At 39.0% G+C, this 22,200-nt stretch overlaps 1 protein-coding gene across 5 annotated transcripts in view; it reads left to right on the top strand.

The window, feature by feature from the left end:
* Positions 1–22,200, top strand: part of cntn3a.1 (contactin 3a, tandem duplicate 1) — a 101,364-nt gene that overhangs the window by 41,044 nt on the left and 38,120 nt on the right. For all 5 annotated transcript variants that reach the window (XM_068732639.1, XM_068732640.1, XM_068732637.1 and 2 more), the window contains 2 exons: positions 2,543–2,718; positions 10,169–10,264. In XM_068732639.1, coding sequence (XP_068588740.1) covers positions 2,543–2,718; positions 10,169–10,264 — 272 coding nt within the window. The remainder of the gene's footprint in view (positions 1–2,542; positions 2,719–10,168; positions 10,265–22,200) is intronic.

The raw sequence follows: 22,200 nt of genomic DNA on the forward strand, positions 1-22,200 counted from the left end.
AAGTGCCACCAACTGTGGCAGTTGATATAGCACATTAAGAAGTGGTTTTCAGATTGATCACAAGCTGTTATGATGTCATACTTGTATCCCTTTTAATGATGGGCCTGATATTCAGATGGACATATTGCTGTGCTGTTAGTTCAGTCAGCATACATCATAGGGCTGTCGTCGCCTTTTGCAGTTTCCTTTTTCTAACCAAAGGTCACTTGTGCCAGATTTGGGAATGAGTTGAGGGTCTTTGTGAGGTTCAGCAGCAGGACACCATATGCCGAGTGGCTCTTGACTGCTGCGTATGAAGGCAGGTCTATTTCAGGGTCGCCAAGGACAAATTAATTTGCCCAAAGACTACCCAATGACTCCTACCACATAAAGCCCCCACTCCAAGTTGTCACTGTGCACCCTTGATTTGTCTCATCTGGAGCTCTTGGACCGGTTTCAGCTGCAACACCAAATCACTAAATCAATCTAATCAGCCAATCTGCCGTTGAGCACCGCTCTGCTGCATATGTCCCTCCATTCCCTCCCTTCAGCCCTGCCTGCCGCTGTCTTTGTCTTAATCCTTCCCACTGAAGGAGGAGGAAGGAGGTCAGAAATAGAAACCCCAAGCCTCCTTTTTCTCAGAGAGCCCTGAAAATCTAATCAGGACCAAGGAGCTAACATTCAACTTAATGTGTGCCTTATTTCCTCTGGTGAAAAGCTTTTTCTTGAGAATCAAGAAAGTGTCACTTTTCTTGTTTGTCTTTGTTTACTCTCTTCTTATTTTCTTTCCCTTTGACTGTGATTCGGTTTGAGAACGATTGTGCCATTTGCCATTTTTGCTGGGTATAATACAGACAATTTCAACAACGTATTAAATTGATGAAATGTATCTGAATACATTTAGAAAGTTTTCTGCAAAACAGGTTTAACTCTTTTGTGTTTTTGTGTAAAGTCTTTAACAGTCTTGTAGTCTACATAATCAGTTGGGTGGTTAATATGATCACATGCTGCATTCGGTTGAAGTGGCATCAGCAACTCAGCAGGTTTTCTTAGACCATAAGCTTTAATTATGCAAAGTGAACAACATTAAATCTCCTGAATCAAGCCACGCAGACATCTCGTACAGTTAAAAACTGATTGCTGGCAATTGCATCTTGTCTTTCTCTCTCTCGCCCTCACACACTTGCTGGACTCCCATATTATTCAAAACAAGAGGTTTAATCAAAAAGCACCATTATGCTGTGCAATATAAATATGTGGTCATTTTGTTTAGCAGTCCTTGGTACAGAAAACAAGCATTTTCCCACACAAAGAGGTATTTATCAAGGAAGAATGTGCACACCTCTCACATACTTCAGACCAGGCATCAACCAGGTTTAGCTGAGATAGCAGTGGGTGATATGATAAGGAGGAGATTGAATATCATTTGAAAGACCTGCACCAATATTTTTAGGTTGTTTGAACAAATTCACAGATTGCGTGATTATTTTCGCAGGCAATGCAGCATTTTGTAAAATGTCAAGCTGCATTTTCAAACATTTTAAACTATTTATGTGAGATGCATTTCATTGTTCTTTTTATTTACATTTGAGCCGTCATCTCCCTGTTAATGGTTGTTTCATTTTATCCTGAATTATGAAGCAATTAGTCTGTTTCAATAGGAGCGTTATAAATGAATCATTTATCATCCTAGACGTTTAATAATACTGATGATTAAGAATTTTCTACAATGATGGTTTACAGAAATGTGATGAATAAGCAGTATTGACACTACAAATAGCCGTGTGTAATAAGCTATTGGAGAAACTTCGCCAATGCGACACAGTCGGTGAAATTGCACTTTCTTTGCCGTATTTCTCATCGACAGGTCTAATCATCGATATGCAAATAGTGTTTCTACATCCATATATGGCTAACTGTGAGTGTGGAAATGAGGCTTGTACAAGTGCTCCCAGTTCCACAATAATTGAGATTTATAATGCGGAATCATGCAGCTTTATGAATCTGGCGAAAAGAAGAATCTGTCTTCGTGCGTACACAGTTTTAGTTGTGAATCTGCACAGAGTTGAATGAATCTGGCCCCTGGTGCTTGGCCCCCCTGTCTGATAATCACTATGATTGGAGGGGAGGACTTTGATTCACGGTGAAAGAGCCTCACTCATGTGGTTGTCAGTGATGGACAAACAGGCTGAAAATACAAAGGAGATGTCAGAGGAATGTAGAGCATTTGCTTGGTGAGTAAGAGATGTGTTTGAAGTGAGAAAAAGCCTGAAAAGAAATGAACAGTCTTTTGAAATGACTGTTGCTGATTGCTTATCCTTTTAGTTGTATTAATTTGGGTTTTGCTGCAACACACATCAGACTGTGTTATTTCTGTCTGCTTTATCCAGAGTAGGGCTGTTTGGTCACAGCTTAGGCTACTGGCTTTTCTCTATTTGACATTAATTGGACTTTTTTGCAACAGCATCAGTTTGTCTGAACAATAGGTAAGATACAATACAGGACATCTTTACTCTCTGTACTAAGGATTTTTCTGTTGTGTATCTCATGCTTATATTCACAGGTGGAAGCTCAATGACTCCTTTGTCCTGCCCAGACCAGGGTCCCGTTACTCTCTCATGGGAGGAAACTTACACATCAGCCGTCTGAATAAAGAGGAAGATGTCGGCATCTATCAGTGCCTGGCATCAAACTCTTTTGGCACCATCGTCAGCAGGGAGGCCAGTCTGCACATCGCATGTAAGTCCATATTATTTTTCACCAAACAATGTGTCATATCAGAACAACATGGACGGATGATCATGACCACAGGCACAGGACACAAAGTCACCACGGACCCCAAGCGACAAGAGTTTGGTCGTACAATAGCAACATGTCACCCACAACCCCAAAGTAGCATGTATTTTACTTTCAAATTGTATTTATTACTTTGACATGTTAAATTACTGTCATTTGCGGCCCATAGTTCTATACCATGTACAGCAAAGTGTATGTTTACATGTGAAAAGACACCCTAATTTAGATAAACTCCGGCTTTCTTCTGGCCTTAATTGAAGAAGAAATTGATCAAGTCGTCTCTACGCCATTACGGGTTAATCGGCTAATTTACTAAACATTCAAACTATTTCATAATCATACATTTTCAAAATCACGTTTTCTTCATATCTTAAAAACTAAAATAATTTAAATGAAAAAAAAGATAATAAATAACTTTAAGGGCAATTAAGGGCCCCTCAAGTCCCTGGGCAAATTTCCACTTTCCCATGCGGTAATGCGTCTATGATTTTTAATAACCAAAAGCTGTTTTCTGTTTTGTTATTTTACTTCAGTTGGGTTTAGTTCACCTCAATTCAACTACGGTTCTTTTGAGATCAGTTCCGTCTTTGTTTGCCTTGGAAAGCAAAAGTTTCATTAAACATCAGAAGTTCTGGTTCACTGAAAGTATAATGACCCAGTAGGATTCTTTGGAAATTGTTTGTTGTCAGACCTGATCTTCTTGAACAAAAAACAACCAGCAACGAGAGACACTTACAGTAGGCTGATACTGTTAAAGTCACTAATGAGAAAACACAAATTAACCGGCGATGTTCCTGTCACACTTTTATTCTTTAACCCTGATTAAAGATCCAGCGCCGGTGTTTACTCTATTAAACATCTCACACCCCTGTGATGAGTGTGTGCTGGGCCTTGACAGACCAGTATAGTTGATGCTTTACAGCCTTCATCCATCACATTTTATAAGACCAGAGTCTAAGGCATCTCTGATGGCAAGGTGAACTCGAGGCCTCCACTCTTGATGGGCAGCCCATATCAAATGACAGCCCTGATATCTGTGAACAGATGGTGCAGCTAGATTGAATTCTGATGTCTGTTTCTGTGCCATAGCCGACGCAGAGATGATCCTTGGCAGGGAGAGCACAGAGGTATCCATCTTGCCACGATTTGGTGCTTCTTTGTCACAAAGCAGCATTAAATCTTCGATGTATAGTGCAAATCGGTGCCCTGAGTTGCAGGCAAGCTGTTGATCATATTCACATTTCCTTTCAATTTTCAAGGCCTGACCTGAACTGTATGTCATCGTGATTGGTCTCATCCATTGCCTGGGCCCCGACCTGGGACCCGCTCCTTTTGTCAACAGATGAGGACAAACATCAGTGCCGACGTGTCATACGTCTTATTTATTGCTCTTGTTTAACTTAATTAAGTCTGCTCTATGATTGAGCGGGTCTCAGGTCAAGGGAATAATTCATGGAGGAGCAGCCTGTTATGAGAGTCCGTATCGTGTCATTCGTAACCGACTCTGACTCAGAGGAGCTCGGTATGATCTTTCAAACTCTAAGGGGCCAAAGCAAAGGCCATTAATAAGGAAAACACGAGGATCTACAATAATGTGTAGAGGGTAATCTTATTAGGTCTGGTAGTCTAAAGCAAAGGCTTTTGGGCACTGCTGCTAAAAGCAAATGTAGAACAGTGATTACAGCTTGCTCATAATCAAACAGTGTTCTCTATATTTGGAAGTCCTTGCTGATATGGCGAACAAGATCAATGTCTACGATTTGCACAAACTAATGATGTCACATATCATCAGATTTGTATTGCATGGCTGTATAGTGCGTAGCCTACATGTTTAATCCTCTGGAGGATGGATGACATAACAGTGTCTGTTGCCATCTGGTAGGAGTTTAAAGCTCTAAAAGTATAAAGGTCCTTGATCCTGTTGACAATACAGACTTAAATGTTTAAAAGGTTCTGCTCGCCTGCTGGAAGTGCTGGAAGGAATAATCTAGTTGGTTATCGAACCAGATTGAATTCCCTAATCCCCAAGGGGTATTTTTGGTGTAACTGTAAAGATTTTCAGTGACGCAAGATGCAACATTATACAACAGATCCCAAGGCCTGCAATATAAGGCAAAGTGTATAGGACGCCTGACCTGAAGAGGGGACGTGCTACAGCCTAAATGCTGCGCTGCTTATAGAGCCACAAGGGTAACGAAGTGTTTAATGAAGGGTGAAATAGCTGTATTTATGAAAGCAATGCAGGATGTGACTCCCTTGTATCTTGGTTCTCATGATTTCTCCTATCTTATTTAGCCCTGTAATTGCACATAATTTGCATTTTATTCTTTCTTACTGGCTCTAGTCTAACCTAACTGCCTTATCTGTGTAATTACTTTGCAAGATTTCTATCGCTTGTTTTTCTTCTTTTTTTCTCGCCTCTCTCATTTCTATCAACTCTGTGCTCTTTATTCATTGCTTTTTGCCTTGGGTGAACATTAAGTCTGTTTTGAGCCGGAGAGCATCTGAGGAAGGGACAATAACGTTTATCGTCAGCACTGCAATGCTAGGTGCTTCAAATCCTCTTTGAGGGAGGGTGACAGTGGGCATATTCTGAATGAAGCACTTCACAACAGTGTTGTAACTGTCAGGAGACGTCAGCAGCAGCGCTCTGTAAGAATTAGGCCCGTCTTGATGTTTATCACTCCTCAAATGTCATGCGTTACTCACTGTTCACCGCATGATGCTTCTCTGACAACAACGAGGAGAGGTGAGTTGAGGGAAGGAGGGAAGACGACAAGCAGACATAGAGGAAATTATCCTTTTTTTTTTTTTTACAACATACGACAATTATTGATCGCAGCTTTTTGGTGACTTGCATTTTACTGTAATTATTTATGTTACCAGTAATTAAGTTTACACAGCTTTACTTAGTGATTAGTAACCCTTCCTCCTTCACTCTACAACCACAGTCAGTTTTTCCAGTAATCAAGAAAAGACTAGATACTGCAGGGTAAGAATATTGACTTACCACTCTATAGCTGTGTAATACATATAGCATGGAAAATGGTTAGCTGTAAATTACAGCTTTGAAAGGGTTTCAATGTAACACCACACATATATTGTGCACTTTATAGGAATTAGGACAATCATTTAGCTCACATTCTAAGAGGGTTTACCCATTTAGAAAGGTTATTAAAGCTTGTTTCAATATGTTCGTGTTTTTTTTATTCTCACGTAATTACAAAAGGCTTTGACTCAGCTATTGTACTTGGCTGCATGTCAGAGTTTTCTATTAGGACTGCTTGAACATTTTTTGCTGTTCCCCTCCAAACCACATTCTGTCTTTGATGTTAAATGTTTAATGACAAATTCAATGTGTATTTGTTTCAATGAGAAACAAATGAGAAATAGATGAATAAAGTTCAGCAAAATCTTGCAGAATCATGATCTAGCCGAATAAAAAAAAAAAAAAGACAAAAAAGCCCTGATCAAGTCATCTCATCTCTCATCTTCAACCGCTTATCCGGGATCGGGTCGCGGGGGCAACAGTCATGATTATAATAATATTGATAATAATTTTATTTGTACAGCACTTTGCAAAAAAGTGCAAAAATAGCTTTCCAGTGCAGGGAGATGACATTAAAAGACAATCACACAAATAAAAACATCTGCATATAAAAACACCATCCAAAGGTGATAAAAACAACAACAAAAAAGTATAACAACAGTAAAATCCACCATAGAATCTGGTGGTAGTGTGACAGAGCTGCTGTAGAAGAGACGAGAGATCCAAGATGTCCTTGGCAAAACACATAACTGCCTCATGCCTTTGCACCATACCTTTATCATTTAAACCCTTTTTACTTGGGCTCCTGAATTTTAGATGGATTAATCACAAAATGCATTAAAAAACAATGAATAAGTACCAGTCAGCTTTGGTTGTTATTAGAGTCTTATTAGTCTTTTGGGATGAAACGTAGTGATAGAGACACCCTCTCACAGTTATTAGACAATTTTCTACTATATATTTTCTGAATATCTAAATCTTTTTTAATTCATCTAAAATAAACATGATTGTATGGATGAAAGCCTAAGGGTTTGTAATGTATTATTATTATTTAGTTAGCTTTGTGTATATTTTATCCAAACTGGTCAGCTCACATCAGAAATACGAAATATATTCTGAATGGAGGCAAATTATACCATAGCTAGACTTCAAATAAAGCCCATTTAGGAAAGTTTTTAAAACTATTTAAGCCTTCTGTCCAATGGTTAGGTGACACATGTAACCATATCACAAATTGCCCTCAAGCTCACACACTCCAACAGAATGGTTTCAATTTTTCTTCCCTACAATCACCTCTCATTCATTACAATGGGTCACATTGATGAAGCTAGCACAAAAATGCAAATTCACATCCAATTTCATGGATCTGAAAGCACTCAAAATAGCCTAAACCCTGCCATGGAGAAGCACATGGAGGTGCAGAGCCGTGATGGGCTTGATAAGATGATCCACAGGGTGCGGAACAGCTTGGGTTGTCAGGCATTGTTGGCTTTTAGTGCGTCTAGCTCATTTATGCTCCACCATACTCCAAAGGAATATTGATCAGGAGAGCTTCACTCTCAGTGTGAGTTGAGCAACTCTGCTATTTTCTAATGTATGAGTCTGATTTTAGAAAGGAGTTAATTGTTCCTGCATGTTGTGCCTAATGATGGACTGGGCATGGTGAGCAAAAAGGCACCCAAAATCTGGCCCTGTATTACGCTGTACTTATGGTAAAATATTAGATTTGATACACTGTTTTTCAAACTCAATGTGTTCCCTACAGCAACCACACACACACACACACACACACACACACACACACACACACACACACACACACAGATGCTTGTTTGGAGCAGATGGCTCATGTGAGCTGTTTAACTTAGTGGTAAAGAGTGGATAAGAGGAGTTGCTGCATGGTAATTGTGCAAACAGTTTCATCTGTGAATGAAGTCAGTTCTTTTAAAACTGTAAACTGACATTGAATTAAAAGTTTTCTTCTTGATTTTTTATTTTTCTAGTGCACATGTAATATGTCTCCTCAGTTTGGTTGCTAAAACCGCCTCATTGATCTCCGATTGTCTGGTATTGCGAGACAAGTACTGCATATTGTTATATTTTACTTCTTTATTTGATCAAACTTTTTCCTTTTGTGTCATTGATAATTTATTACATTCAAATTTCTAATAAAAACCATGCACTCTGCAGACTCCTGAAGCCAGAAGATAAACACAGACCTAACAAACACACATATTGAACACCCAAAATGTAAAAAAAAATTGCAGCAAATCTGAAACCACAGACGACCAACATTGTATTATTTCTTATCAGCATTTATGATGACAACAGTTTGCAGAAAAAAAATAACTCAAACCAAACGATTCACAACATCAAACCATGCTGGGACATACTGTCTGACTCAGCAAGTATACAGCTATAGTTTAATATGTTCTCAGATAGCTTGTTTGCCTCCTCACAAAGCTAAAAGAGCATGTCGAGGCAGGGGAAAAAAAATGGAGCTGCATTTAATACGACTCCCTCATTTGGGCTTTTTTCTCCAGCACCACATGCAGGTTGACTGTTGTGGTTTTGAGTGAAATGTCCCAACAACTATAGGCCTTTTTCACAGAAGGCATTTTGACATGTCACAGTAAGAAAAACACAGATTTAAAGATAAGATTAATGATGGCTGAATTCCATTCAGCTGCCTCCATTTCAGGGTGCTGGTTTTTTGCTTGCTAGCTAAATATAAGTACGATTGTTAAAGGTACTTAGGGACCCATGACAAGCAGTTCATATGGATGGGAGTTCATGCAAAATGGTTGATTGGAATTGAACAAATAAGCAAAATAATGACTTTTAATGGCAAAAAAAATATTTTAATGTTATTTAATTAACTATATATATATATATATATATATATATATATATATATATATATATATATATATATATATACTGAAAAGACTTATGTTAGCAGGTAATAACACAATAACAGAAAGACAATGTTATCTCTGCTGCTCTGGGATTCCAATGCTCCAAAAGCATTGGAATCCAAAAGCATTCCAAAAGGTTGTTAATATCTGCGAGCAATGGCTTTCACTGAGTGACAGTCTCAGCTTCAATTTGATTTCAGTTTGAAGTTTGGCTGTGAAAGCAAGATTCAATAAAACATTTTATTGTGATTTTTTTATTTTTTATTGTGGTTAACTCGCTTATGTTACATTAAGACATGAAGTTGAGCATGAACATCAGCAGGGATCTGAAAAGTATTGCTTTTACAAACATTTCTTACATACAAAGCATAAAATTACAAATTTATATTTTTTGATAAATTAATATTGAATTATAAATTAATACATTTCTCACATTCACTTAGGAGTTTATCAGAAGGATCTACAGTAAAGATGGGTTGCTACTCCGGAGGGACCCTAGCTGTGCTCAATCTGTTCCTCCACTGAGAGGCTCCATGCTATTGTTACCCATGGATCAGCCATAGATTTAAAATTGGCCACTGACGCACAATCTGTCTGCACCAAATATTAAAAGAACTTAATGATCTACTTGTTAATGTGTGAAGTCATTCAGAAGCTTTCCGCTAAATAATTTGCGAACCAAAAAAATAACCGCTTTCAATTTCGATAATGTACATGCTGTTCTGCTGGGTGCAGTTTTCAATTACTCATAAGGTCTGCAAAGATCACGTTCTGTATTTAATATGCGGCGGCTCATCCTGCTGTGCTTGAAGACGAGAGGTGTCAGTTTTGCATTCTTTCTCCCTGTTTTCGCATTCAGTCTTGATTATGTCATTATATGGCAGCCACGTGTTTGGCTGCACGGCTTGCGATATCTCCAAGAGCCACAGCAGGCAAGAAAAGGCAGAATGTTTGAGGATTGCTGTCTCTATTTGCTTTTTCTCAGCAGGTTGTCAACAAGTAATTGGTCTCCATACAAATGATGTTTCAGTCTTAGTCATTTAATTGTTACTGGTCTGTGTGCAGTGGATGAAACACAGAAAGTGATAACAATTCACAGTTCCAATTAAATTCACTCATGTGTGACTTATACTTGAGGAATTGCATTCTGCTCCAGTCAGAAGTGTTTAGGTTTTTACAGCATTTATGCAAACATATAGCGTGCTTTATGGAAATATGCAAAAGTTCTGCATCGTGTGCCACTGTTGAACTCTGGTCTGTATACTGTAGCTGTGTTCTGACCAGATATGAAATTATTGAGCAGCCACAGATATGACTCGCGGTGCATTTTTACTTCTGTAAACAACTCGGCATGTCTTGTGTGCATATGGCTTTTGAGAATGAATTGACTATTTTGCTGTATTGTTTTTTGTGTTGTGATTAACAGACTTGGAGAACTTCAAGACACAGAGGAGAAGTCCAGTGAGGGTTCGCGCAGGTCAAGGAGTGGTCCTACTGTGTGGCCCACCACACCACTCCGGAGGTAAGACGGCCTTATATCGGAGTTCTTTATCTTGTCAAGACTTTCATTTTATTTGCTACCTTACACATTCAGTCATTTGCAGTGCTGCTCAACAACAACTTAGCATCAGTGAGGACGGATCCACTCTGTGCTTATCTGGACAAAGTGGAAGTCACGTACATTTGTGCTCTCCCCCTCAGATCTTCTGGCTGTTTGTTTGTGTTGTTGAGGTCAGTGGAGTGAGTAATTTTTACTTTGGGACACTCTGGCCTGTCAGCCTGATTTTCAATGGGGGCGAGGAAAAACTCTGGCATGCAGACTGGAGAGGCTGTCTGTGGCTGGGGCCCTGCCAGGCTGAGTAATAGAGCTTCTCTCTGAAGGTGCTTTGTGTGCTTCACATCAGCCCTTTGCGTCCATGACATTATCATTGGGAGTTAGCATCCAGTGCTATTAACTCCTACACAGGGGTCTGGAGATGGGGCTTTATTCTACCAGCGAGCAAGGCTGAATGAAATTCTCCACTGGGGGGGGGTTCAGCCATTATTTCTAAAGATCAGCGTATGATAGTTTAGTGATCGTATTTTTTCAGTGGCTTAGTCCAAATTATCCTTCTAAAGTTAATTTTTCTTTTAAAAAGCAGAGACTTTGTGGCAATCTCTTATGTGATGTTAGAAGGAAATGGTGTTAAAATTCATACTGGTATTTCCAGTTGACTCTTAATGTGAAATCTTTTGTGTCAAGAAGATGTGGTTATTATTGTTTGTACACTATTATTAAGGCTGGGAAATTATTCAATATTATCTTGTCACAAAGTTTGGTGTAATCCTATCATGACAATTTGATCCTATAATCGTGCTCAATTATGTTGCCTAATTGATGACTGCAAGCAACATTAAAAAAAAACCTAAATGAGTTATTGAGGAAGGTAACAGCGCTAACAGTGTTCCTCCGTTCATGTTAATAAGCCTGAGAACAAGGCTGAACAGATGGATGGGAGGTGAGGTAAACACTAGTGTGCTCTATCCGGGTAATTTTATCAGAATTTTACACTTGGAACTCTAACTTTTTATGCTTAATGCTCTAATGAGCAACTTTCATGAACGGGGCCCCCCGTCTAACACTGCATCCAGTTCTCTTCATACATCCATATTCAGGATGGGGTTAACAGCGGTAACTGCCGTATGAGCGCACTACAGAATGGCGGCGATTAGCTAGCCAGTAGTGCACCCACTGAGACTCACATGCACTAACAGCCGGACAGGCTATGTCAACAAAGCCCAGAGAAGCTTGGTTAACAACACACAGATAGGGAGAGGGACTTCATTCTCTGCTCAAGTAGACATTACTCCATTGTGTCTTCACATAGCAAATAGTTGTTTGCTGCTCTATTAATGCTATGAATTTCAAATGTATCACCTTTAATGCTGTGATGTTGATTTTTGCATATGGCCCAGCCCAATAAGGGCATTAAACAATAATATACAAACTGAAAAACAAGTACTTCAAGCTTCTGCTGCTGGATGTCATTTCTAACATGAACAAAATATTGTTGGTGTCGTTTAGGGAAACTTTATTCCACTGATTCATACTGTGCAAAACGAACGCTGTTCGTTTGACAATAGGATGAGATGCTTTTGTTTTTATCATTATCACACAGTCACTTGCAAACCTAAGCGTAGGCTCACATTTGTAATGCTTTGTTCCGTATATGTTATAATGAGACATCCCACCTTGTGTTGACAAGAGAAGCTGGGACAATGAGCCACATGCTTACTTTTGGCAGCCTCGTAGTTTAATGGCTTTTTTTTTTTTTTAGACACATCCCCCTGTGGAAGGTGTCCAAATGCCAACACGCACTCCAGCCAGCTAAAAACAATACAGCAGCATTGTCAGGAGTGTTGGGCTGTAGTAGCAGTGTCATGGCGGGGTACAAAAATATTTTTGAACGATTTTGGCAATTACCATTTCAATTCAGTGGTTTATTCGTGATTCGTTGGGAAACGGCACAAGTTCAGTCGTGGCAATGTCCCATATGCTAAATTCGGTCTCATTTCTTCTCAATGCATTGTCTGTTTTGAAGGCCATTGTGCACGCACCAGGCTAATGTTTGTAATTCGGAAGAGGAAGATTGCTCCCTTTATGTGACTGCATTGACGGGGAGTGTGGCGCATCCCCGGCCAACCTTTTTGGGGTTTTAGCGATGAGTGCAGAAATGATTCGACATTGACTGACTTCTCCTTGGAAACATTCCATGTTCCAAAATGTTTTGGGTAATTTGCACACATACACAAACAGGCTGGAAGCACTGTGTGCAAGCCAGTCTGAAGAAGGTGGAGACCAAGCATTCATTTATTCACTTGGAAATGTAATGATGTAGTTTAATGAGTCTCTTGTTTGCGTGTTTTAATGAATGCTGAAGTCAGCGTACTATAGGGTGTACCATTTTATTCATTGCTAGATACTGTATATTGTAAACGTTCATATATATATATATATATATATGCATAAAGCGTAATCTACAAATAAAGTAAGGAAAGTCAAGCAGGTGTAAAAGCTTGAATTTTCAATATCTACTGCTGGTAATTGTTTCTATTCAGAGCAAAAGATTAATTTGTTAATTAGGGCCCAAGCACCGACGAAGTCGGGCGAAGGCCCTATTGTAATTCAAAGAATTATTATTATTATTATTATTATTATTTCTCCTCTAAAATTGCATTTTTCAGGGCTTTATCATACTCAAAAACTCCCCAAATTTGGCAGGCGGATCAGGACTGCGTGAAAATTTGAGATTTTATGGGTCGCATGCTCATGTATGACAAAATGGCTCACTAGCGCCCCCTACAGTTTCACAGGCCACGGCCTTCACCCAACATGTCTGATTAACATGAACTTTGACACACATATTCAGCTCCATCTGCTCTACAATCATCACACTCAAATTTTTTAGCTCCGCCCATTCAGATTTCCACCATTTTCATTTTTGTGAAAAACACATTTTTGCAAACTGCTCCTAAACGCTGTGTCAGATTGCTACCAAATTTGCTGTGGATCATTATTCATTCAATTTCATCAAAACCCCCCCAAAAGTTTTTTGATAACTTATCGCGTTATCAAGTTATGGGCCAATGAACTTATCAGGGGCGTGGCTCTGTACATCAATCAACCTCACTTTAAAACCATTGTGCCTATCATCACAAAATTTGAGGCAAATGTCCACATAGCAATCTGTAACGTACCCTCACCTTTTCATTTCCTTCAGCCACTAGGGGACGCTAATGTAGTTAGCTCTTTTTGGCCATTTTTCCCGTTTTCAGGCTTTGTATTTTCACAAACTCCTCCTACAGTATTTATGCGATCGGCTTCAAATTTGGTCAGCACGATCTTAAGACTTTTATAATGAAAAGTTATCAAAATCATGAGTTTTCATGCAACAACCTTGGCGTGGCGTGGCATCCATTTTGGTCAATTTTTCATGAAAATTGAAGTTGTTGTAACTCCAAGGTACATTGTCAAATCTGCCCAAAATTTCTTATGCAGGATGCTAGTCCAGGCCTAAAAACATTCCCATGCCTCAATTTTCACATAATCATAGCGCCACCTACTGGCAAAGGGAAATGACAAGTTTTACACTTTGATGTACTCCGCCTAGCCATTTCACCAGATCAACCTCACATTCTAGAAAGAAAGCCTTTAGACATTGATGATAGTTCATCATGAATATTGTGAGGTTTCGTATAACTCTGTTGCCGTGGCAATGCTTTGTTCGCCATGAAAAAGCAAGCTGATTTTTCTGTGATTTGGGATACTCAAAAACTCATGAAACTTTGTACATATGTCGTAGGTGATGAAATTAAAGATCTCATGTGGATTTTTGGCTTGGTCGTTATAAATTGTCTCGATAGCGCCCCCTGCAGATTTTCAACAAAGCAGCCCCAGCGCCTCGTTTAACCTACATGTATGAAATTTGGTTGGCACATGTATCCTATGGAGACTTACAAAAAAGTCTCTTGGGACCATGCTCTAAAATCAACCAAAAGTCGTCCATTTTGATTTTTATGTGAATTTTCCCTCGATTTCTAGTTGCTATACTTTAACGAACTCCTCCTAGGGACTTTGTCAGAGCCACTTCACATTTGGACAGTACAATCCAAAGACCTTTGTGATTAAAAGTTATCAAAAGCTTTATGTTTGATGGAATGGCGTAGCTGTGGCGTGGCGTTCATTTTATGCAACTCCCATTAAACTACGTTTTCAGGCTTTGTATTTTGACAAACTCCTCCTACAGAGTTTATGCGATCAACATCAAATTTGGTCAGGACAATTTAAAGACCTTTGTGATGAAAATGTATCAAAATGGTGAGTTTTTATTGAACGACCTTGACATGGCGTGCGCCCACTTCGCTCACATTTTGTGCCATTCGCTATGAAAGAGGGAGTTGTTGTAACTCAGAGGTACATTGTCCAATCTGCCCAAAATTTGTTATGCATAATGCTATTTCAGGCTTGAGCACATTTCCATGCCAAAATGTTCTCAAAGTCATAGCGCCACCTACTGGCAAAAGGAAATGACACGTTTTATACTTTGATGTACTCCTCCTAGCCAGTTGATCTGATGGACCTCACATTTTCTGAGGAAAGCCTTGAGACATTGATGATACTTCATCATGAATTTTGTGAGTTTTCGTTAAAATATGTTGCCATGGCAACGCATTATTCAACGTGAAATGGAAGCTCAGTTTTCTGTGGCTTAGGATGAACAAATAGTCATGGAACTTTGCACATGTGTCAAAGGTGATAAACATAAATAACTAATATGGGGTTTTGCCTTTTCTTTTAGAAATTGCCTTGACAGCGCCCCCTACCAATATTCAAAAGAGCAGCCCCAGCGGTACATTTCACCTAGATGTATGAAATTTAGTAGACACATGTATCACATTGAGACTTAAAAAAAGTCTCTTGAGACTATGCTCTAAATTATACTGGAAGTCTGCTATTTTGATTTTTGTTTGAATTTTCCATTCATTTTTGACAATTTCTCGGCGCTATACTTTAACGAAGTCCTCCTAGGGAATTTCTGTCCCAAACTTGCCATGCTTGATACCAGTTATGGCCTGAGGATGTCTACAAGCCAATTTTCCATATAAGTCAAAGCGCCACCTCATGGCGAAAGGAAATCTGCGTTATTTGACAAACAATATCCGATTCACATGTAATTTACATGATATTGTCTACACTTGATATAGACCCTAAAAGAGCACTTGTTGTAGAGCAACATAATGCATGTTTGCATGTGTTCTCTAGCGCCACATAGTGGATTCAGGAACTAGTAGAATATTGGTGTAGCCCTTGTTAAAAATTAATTCAGACATCAGGATATAAATAGTTTTCTAAAACCAAGTTAAAACTGTACAAGTATGGGTAAAAATAGATATGGGTGGATAAAATGTATTTCAATAAGAGACTCATAAGCTTTACAGTTCAAAAGTTGCAGTTCATGCAAATGAGCATAGTTTGTTTGATAAGTACATGATTCAGAACGTGTGTTCTCCCTAACAGCCTAACTTGTGTAGCAGTATGATATGTCAATCTTTCTTTTGACTTTGTTTAATTGGCTTGTCCTGAAACTAACAGCCAATCCAAGCCCATTCTCATGTAGAGGGGTGGGGCTTAGTCGTATGCGGCCAGGTTCAGTGTGTTGGAGAAATGGAGAAGCGAATTATCACCATCAAGTGAATAGTGACTACTGTGAGAGTGCAATAATGTTCATAACTTAATGGCTGACGACCAGTTATCCTATGGTTTGGACTGTTGTGATGTACAAGAGGTAAATACGAGTTTGTGAATTGTTTTCTATACTGTGACTAAATGTTATAGTGTAAAACAAGTTGTGTTACTAATCGCGATTAGCCGTTAGCATTAGCATAATAACCGTTAGCTTTGCTTTCATACTGTTAGCTGTGCATTTGAAACCAGTTGTTAAGCCCCAGCCTATTTTTAGGCCTCAGCTCGAAAATAGCATACCCATACTACAATGAGTGTAGTGTTGCAACTGTAAGGGCTATTTTAATACGTTTGGTAATAAAACACTTGTGAGATGTGTTTATATGTGTAAATATCAGTAGATATGTTACTGGTTAAGAGTAAATTAAGATGGCACACAGCACAAATTGAAAATTCTAACTTTCGCCTGAAAAAAAAAGCAATTTCAGGATTTGTTTTTTTAGAAATCATGTAGATCCAAGCTTTCAAGCTGTCCCAGATCATAGAACTATATGTCTCTATTCACATTTTCACTTAGATAAAGTGAAGCATTCATAAGCTAGAGAGGATACAGTACAGAAATTTCAGGCGAGGATTCCAATATTTACACATGTTGCACAATGTGTGTTATTTTAACTTTATGATGTACCAAACTATATATTTCACTTGTATATATCACTAATGGTGTTCACTACATCTAAATAGAGCAGTTTGGGCTTTATTTGAAGGCCCTAAGCCCTTTCTAAGCTCTTTCTAAGTCTCTGTGTTCATTCAACTTTTTTCAGATCCAGCCCTCTCTCTCTGTTCAGGGCTGCAGCTCAGCCCCCCTTTCTCCGATTTTCGCCATTGAGCCCTCCTATAAGCCAATAGAATTGCAGGGAATTGAAAGTTAGATGATTGACAGCACTAATAGCCAATCAGAATAAAAAACGTCCCATCTGATGTCAGATCTGAAATCCAATTTGCTGAGACTACATCCCTCCCCAGAAGCCGACCAGTATCGGAGAGACACGAATCGAACGGATTCACACGGAGCACATGCAGCTGGACATACAGAGACGTGGAAGTACGGAAATATTTAATTTTTTCGCTGTGATTCGACCAAAAGTGAGTACAATATTCGATAAAGCTGTGTGACTTTTTTGTGCTTGATGCTGAATATCTCTGCGATGGTTTACCGGGGAGAGAAATGGAGGATATCTCCGTAATCTGCGTCAAGCGGACATGCTTTTTCATGCAGCATTTTCGTAGCTAGCACGTAGCAGCTGTTTTCTCTGGTCAGGTCCAGTGATATTGAGTTATGATTTATGATATTTTGTTATTTGTTTGCTTGGCTTATGGGAGTTGTGGCTTGGTTCATGTTGTTCCCAAGTTTCTGATGTTTTTCCAGAACTATAACATCATTATATTCGTTCTTCGTGGGTTCTTTGGCAGTCACTTTGTACACTAAACTCTGTACGTTTTATGTACACTTGCGTCCAAATGGGGGACCTAGGGGCTTAAGCTATTGCTAGATCACCATGAAGTAGTGTATGGACTTGTTGCTTAGATGATTTATTTGATTCAGGAGACGGACGCTGGACTGTGACTAAATGTTACAGTGTAAAACAAGTTGTGTTGCTAATCGCGATTAGCCGTTAGCATTAGCATACTAATCGTTAGCTTTGCTTTCATACTGTTAGCTGTGCATTTGAAACCAGTTGTTAAGACAAGCTATTGCTAGATCACCATGAAGTAGTGTATGGACTTGTTGCTTAGATGATTTATTTGATTCAGGAGACGGACGTTTGACTGTACGAGAGAATCGGGAATGCTCATTTGGATAGATTTATTTGTAACTTGGGATACTCAACTCATGGAACTTTGTACATATGTCATAGGTGATGCAAATACAGATTTCATGTGGATTTTTGGCTTGGCCGTTATAAATTGCCTCGATAGTGCCCCCTGCAAATTTTCAACAAAGCAGCCCCAGCCCCATGTATGAAATTTAGTAGGCACATGTACCACATGTAGATTTAAAAAAAGTCTCTTGAGACTATGCTGTAAACCATACTGGAAGTCTGGTCTGATCTTTGTGTGCATTTTCCATTCATTTTTGACCATTTCTAGGTGCTATACTTTAACAAACTCCTCCTAGGGAGTTTTTCAGATCCACTACAATCTAAAGACCTTTGTGATTAAAAGTTATCAAAAGCTTTACGTTTGATTGAATGGTGTAGCTGTGGCGTGGCGGCCATTTTACGTGACTCCCCATGAAACAGCAAGCTGATGTATCTCCACTGGACTTGTTCAAATCTGTCCCAAACTTGCCATGCTTCATAACAGTCATGGCTTGAGGATGTCTACAAGCCAATTTTCCATCTAAGTCAAAGCGCCACCTAATGGCGAAAGGAAATCAGCGTTATTTGACAAACGATATCCGATTCACATGAAAGTTACATGATGTTGTCTACACTTGATATAGAGAAACATAAATTATGTTGACGCACGTTGTTTAGCGCCACACAGTGGTTGCAGGAAGCGGTGGACTATTTGCAAAGCACAATTTCCAGGGTCAAATACTCCAAGCAGGAAAAAAACGTCTAACTCGTGGTCGCGTTATCTGATGGTCGCAGACATTCGCGGCCGCGTAAGTTGAGGTCTCGTAAGTACCCTCGACGTACGCAAAGATGCGAGGGCCCGCTCATCGCTGCTTGCAGCTTTAATTTGGTATTGCTATTGTGTGCGAAATAATGTGATCTAGTGAGGACATAATGGCACACTACATTTGAGTACAGATAACACATTTTGTTTTTAGTTTTTATTTGAAGATTTTGCATTGCATTGAAGAACAGGGCCAAGAGGCACTCACATTTTCAAACCTCAAGAATTATTCAGGAGTGCTGCTGCTCGGCTCTGGAAAGGATGGGAATGGCGAATGAGTAAAAATCACACCCTCATTTTATAGCGTAGAAACACATCTGATGATGGATCTCATTTTATTCAAGTTAACAGCAGGTGGGAGCTTCACCCCTGTGAGAAACATCACACCTTTGAAAATCACCTCCTCTAATCATGTGAATCATTTCCATTATTTTTTTTCCTCTCACATATAGTGTGTTACTCGTTTTTTTTTTTTTTTATTGGTGATGAAATGATTGTTTAACCTTTTAACTAACAGATGGTTCAACCAGTGGGGGTTTCTATCTTTCATTGCTATACTTTCGTGCAATAAGGGGATATCAGGACACCATTTTATTGAAATTGGCATTAAAAATGTAACATCTTTCTTTATGAACTAATTTTCACAACATTCAGAAGACTCCCCCAGCTTCTGATGTCGTACTTTGCTCAAGAACTCCAGCTGCTTTGTTTTGACTGCGATCTTGCATATTTGACAACGCCGCACTTCACAGATGTTTACTAAGATGTATGCCACAGTGTTGTTTGGGTAAAAAATTTGACTAAATCATTGGAGATATGTTATTTATCTGGGTCTTGATGTTTTCGTCTGCAGGGAAATGTTAATAGACGTATTCAATAATTCTCTTCAATAATTCATGTTCATCTTGTCTGTCATTTGTTACGAAAACGTGCTATTTTTATTTTGACTCCAAACTCCCTCTGGACCCTGCCTCCAACATGACACTGATCTTTTGGGACTAGAGTACTGGAGGGGTTGTTGTCAGTAACCAACACTGTTACATTGCACCTGGCCCATATCTGTCACACCCAGTCTCATAAAAAGCCTTTACCTGCTCTCAAAAAGGAATGATAACTACGTCGACGCTAATATGAAATCTGTAGAATTGCCAAATGTTTTGCCATCATCATTTTGAGACGATCCCAGCTGACATTGGGCAAACTAACTGGTACTCCACTGTGCCGTAGGAGGCAGCAATCGTGACTAAAGAGGTTTTATTTACACTGTGCAACAAAACTTTGCTTAACTGAGGAAAACGTAACCCTTATCAACAAACTAAAACCATCAATAATGCTAAAGACAAACAAACCTGAGAGAGTACTGTAAGTCATTAGGTTTGCACTGCTACAGATTACAGTGTAAAAGTGACAAATGATGTAGTCTCACCCTCTTTCTCACAGACATAACGTTTTTCTCAATACTCAGTTCAAACACTGCAGTGCAAATGGATAGTTTGTGTGCATGACTGAATTATTAATATTAGATTTTTTTTTTTAACAACATTTACCAGAATAGGTATGGCAGTTGTATGAGCATGTCAAATGCATGCATCCGTCTTTTTCCAGGAACTATTAGTTGCATCAGACCATTAACCGATTCCTTGCTTATAAAGAGTACTTTTGTTAAACCGATGAAAAGGTTTTGTTATAGACAACAGAGCAATATTGTGTTACTAAATGTTGATCATGAATGAAGACATGCAAGACCTCTGATACTATACCATGTAAGGCAAGGATGTTCAAAATCCGTTATGCATTATCAATAATATCAGACTGTCAACAATTATTTTTTGGGGGGAGAATGGTGATTAATTGCTAATTTTGGTTAAATTAATTTAAACTAGGTCAGTTTGCTCCCCTGCTGATTTGCTCATAACAAATAAACACATTCAGAGCTTGTGCTTTTGTCTGACCGACCAGTAACGTTCAGACTGCCTATGTTTATACCAAGAACCCCTCAATTCCTTCTTGTGGATCATAGCTCTCCTCTGGAGACCCTGCACAGTGCTTGCAATGATCCATTTTCTGACAATATTGTGTTGCAGCTGTCATCATAGATTATTCTTATTGATGGAGATGTTGAAAATGCTAAGATGTGCTGTAGGATGAATTATCTCCAATTTCCTAACATCTTTGCTGAAAGGCTAGCCTGACCATATCTGCTATGGTAATAATGCAACACGTCTAGTTTTAGTGACACGCTCACACAATTATGCATATACACACACACTTTATAATTGTTCACATTCTATTGTCCTAAATCCCTTTTCTTAGACTACAAATATGAATGGCTATGGTGCACCTGGTCACTTTAATCCACAGAGTTTTTTTAAAGAGAATAGGGCTGCAACTAATTACTATTTTCATTATTGATAAATTTAAATTATTAATTATGTTTCTTGATTATTGATCAATCATTTGGTCTGTAGAATGTAAGCAAATTGCAAAAGAAGTTCCCATACCTAGTGATGACATTTAAATATTACATTGTTTGTCCAAGCAAATTCATGAAAGAAATAGGGATACATATGAAAGTTGTGGTAAATATATGACAAATGTTGTACTCTAATTACAGCACTATTAATGTATTGTTGCACATTTGAAACACAGAAAAGCCTGACTGTTATTTGAATAGACTCACACAGTGTTGGAAAAGTGAGAAACATGCTCTCATAAAGTAAAGTGTGGCAAAATTCATGATCAGCGTAATACTGCCTTCGACAAGGATCTGCCTCATCTCCCATTTAAAGGATTTCAGTATCCCATGCATGATTCAGCAAGCCATTATTTCATTTTAACGACTCCTCAAAACCCTCAAGACAGCTGCAGGAAGTAGTTTGGTGCAGCCAGGATGCTTTGAAACTGTAAGGCAGTGTGAAGTTGCACTTAAAGACTGACCAAAATATTGTCAAGTGCGAAGAGGAGCTCCAGTGGTGTTGTTTCACTGCAGTGTACTGTATTTGCATTGGATGTCAGTCTGTGTCATGATCTGCTTTGAGAGGGTCTGAATGACTTTGGTTAGTCCAGGACCTAATGCATCTGACCTCCTTTCACTAATGGAATCGGGCCTTTTAGATTTACTCAAGGCTGAAATCACTTGTTCTCTATTTGCAGTGCATATACCTCAAAACAGAGGCTGCTCGCTGGCAAGTAACACACATAGCTTGCAGGGATTTTTCTCATGTGCGTGACCTAAGCCATTTCATAGAGTGAACTTGTTCTGTGTTATGAATACAGATAGCTAGCCCTGGTTAATGGCTGTTACTGTCTAGGGAACAGACTTGCGAGTACAACTTTGAAACAAATTGTGCATACTCTTTTTTTTTTATACAATACACACTTACAAAAACCCACTCTGGATTCAGTATGTCCTTGGCCTGTCATGTTGCATTTCTCTTCCCTCCTCTCAGATCATTAAGGGGCAATTGATGCTGCCTGTTCATTATACAAGGGCTAAATGGAACCACAATGAAAATCTGCCACTCACTGTCAGTCATGATTGCATTATTCCA

The sequence above is a fragment of the Cebidichthys violaceus genome, unplaced genomic scaffold, assembly GCF_023349555.1.
Source record: "Cebidichthys violaceus isolate CVI_PGR_0920_01 unplaced genomic scaffold, fCebVio1.0.p SCAF_6, whole genome shotgun sequence".
NCBI lineage: Eukaryota > Metazoa > Chordata > Actinopteri > Perciformes > Stichaeidae > Cebidichthys > Cebidichthys violaceus.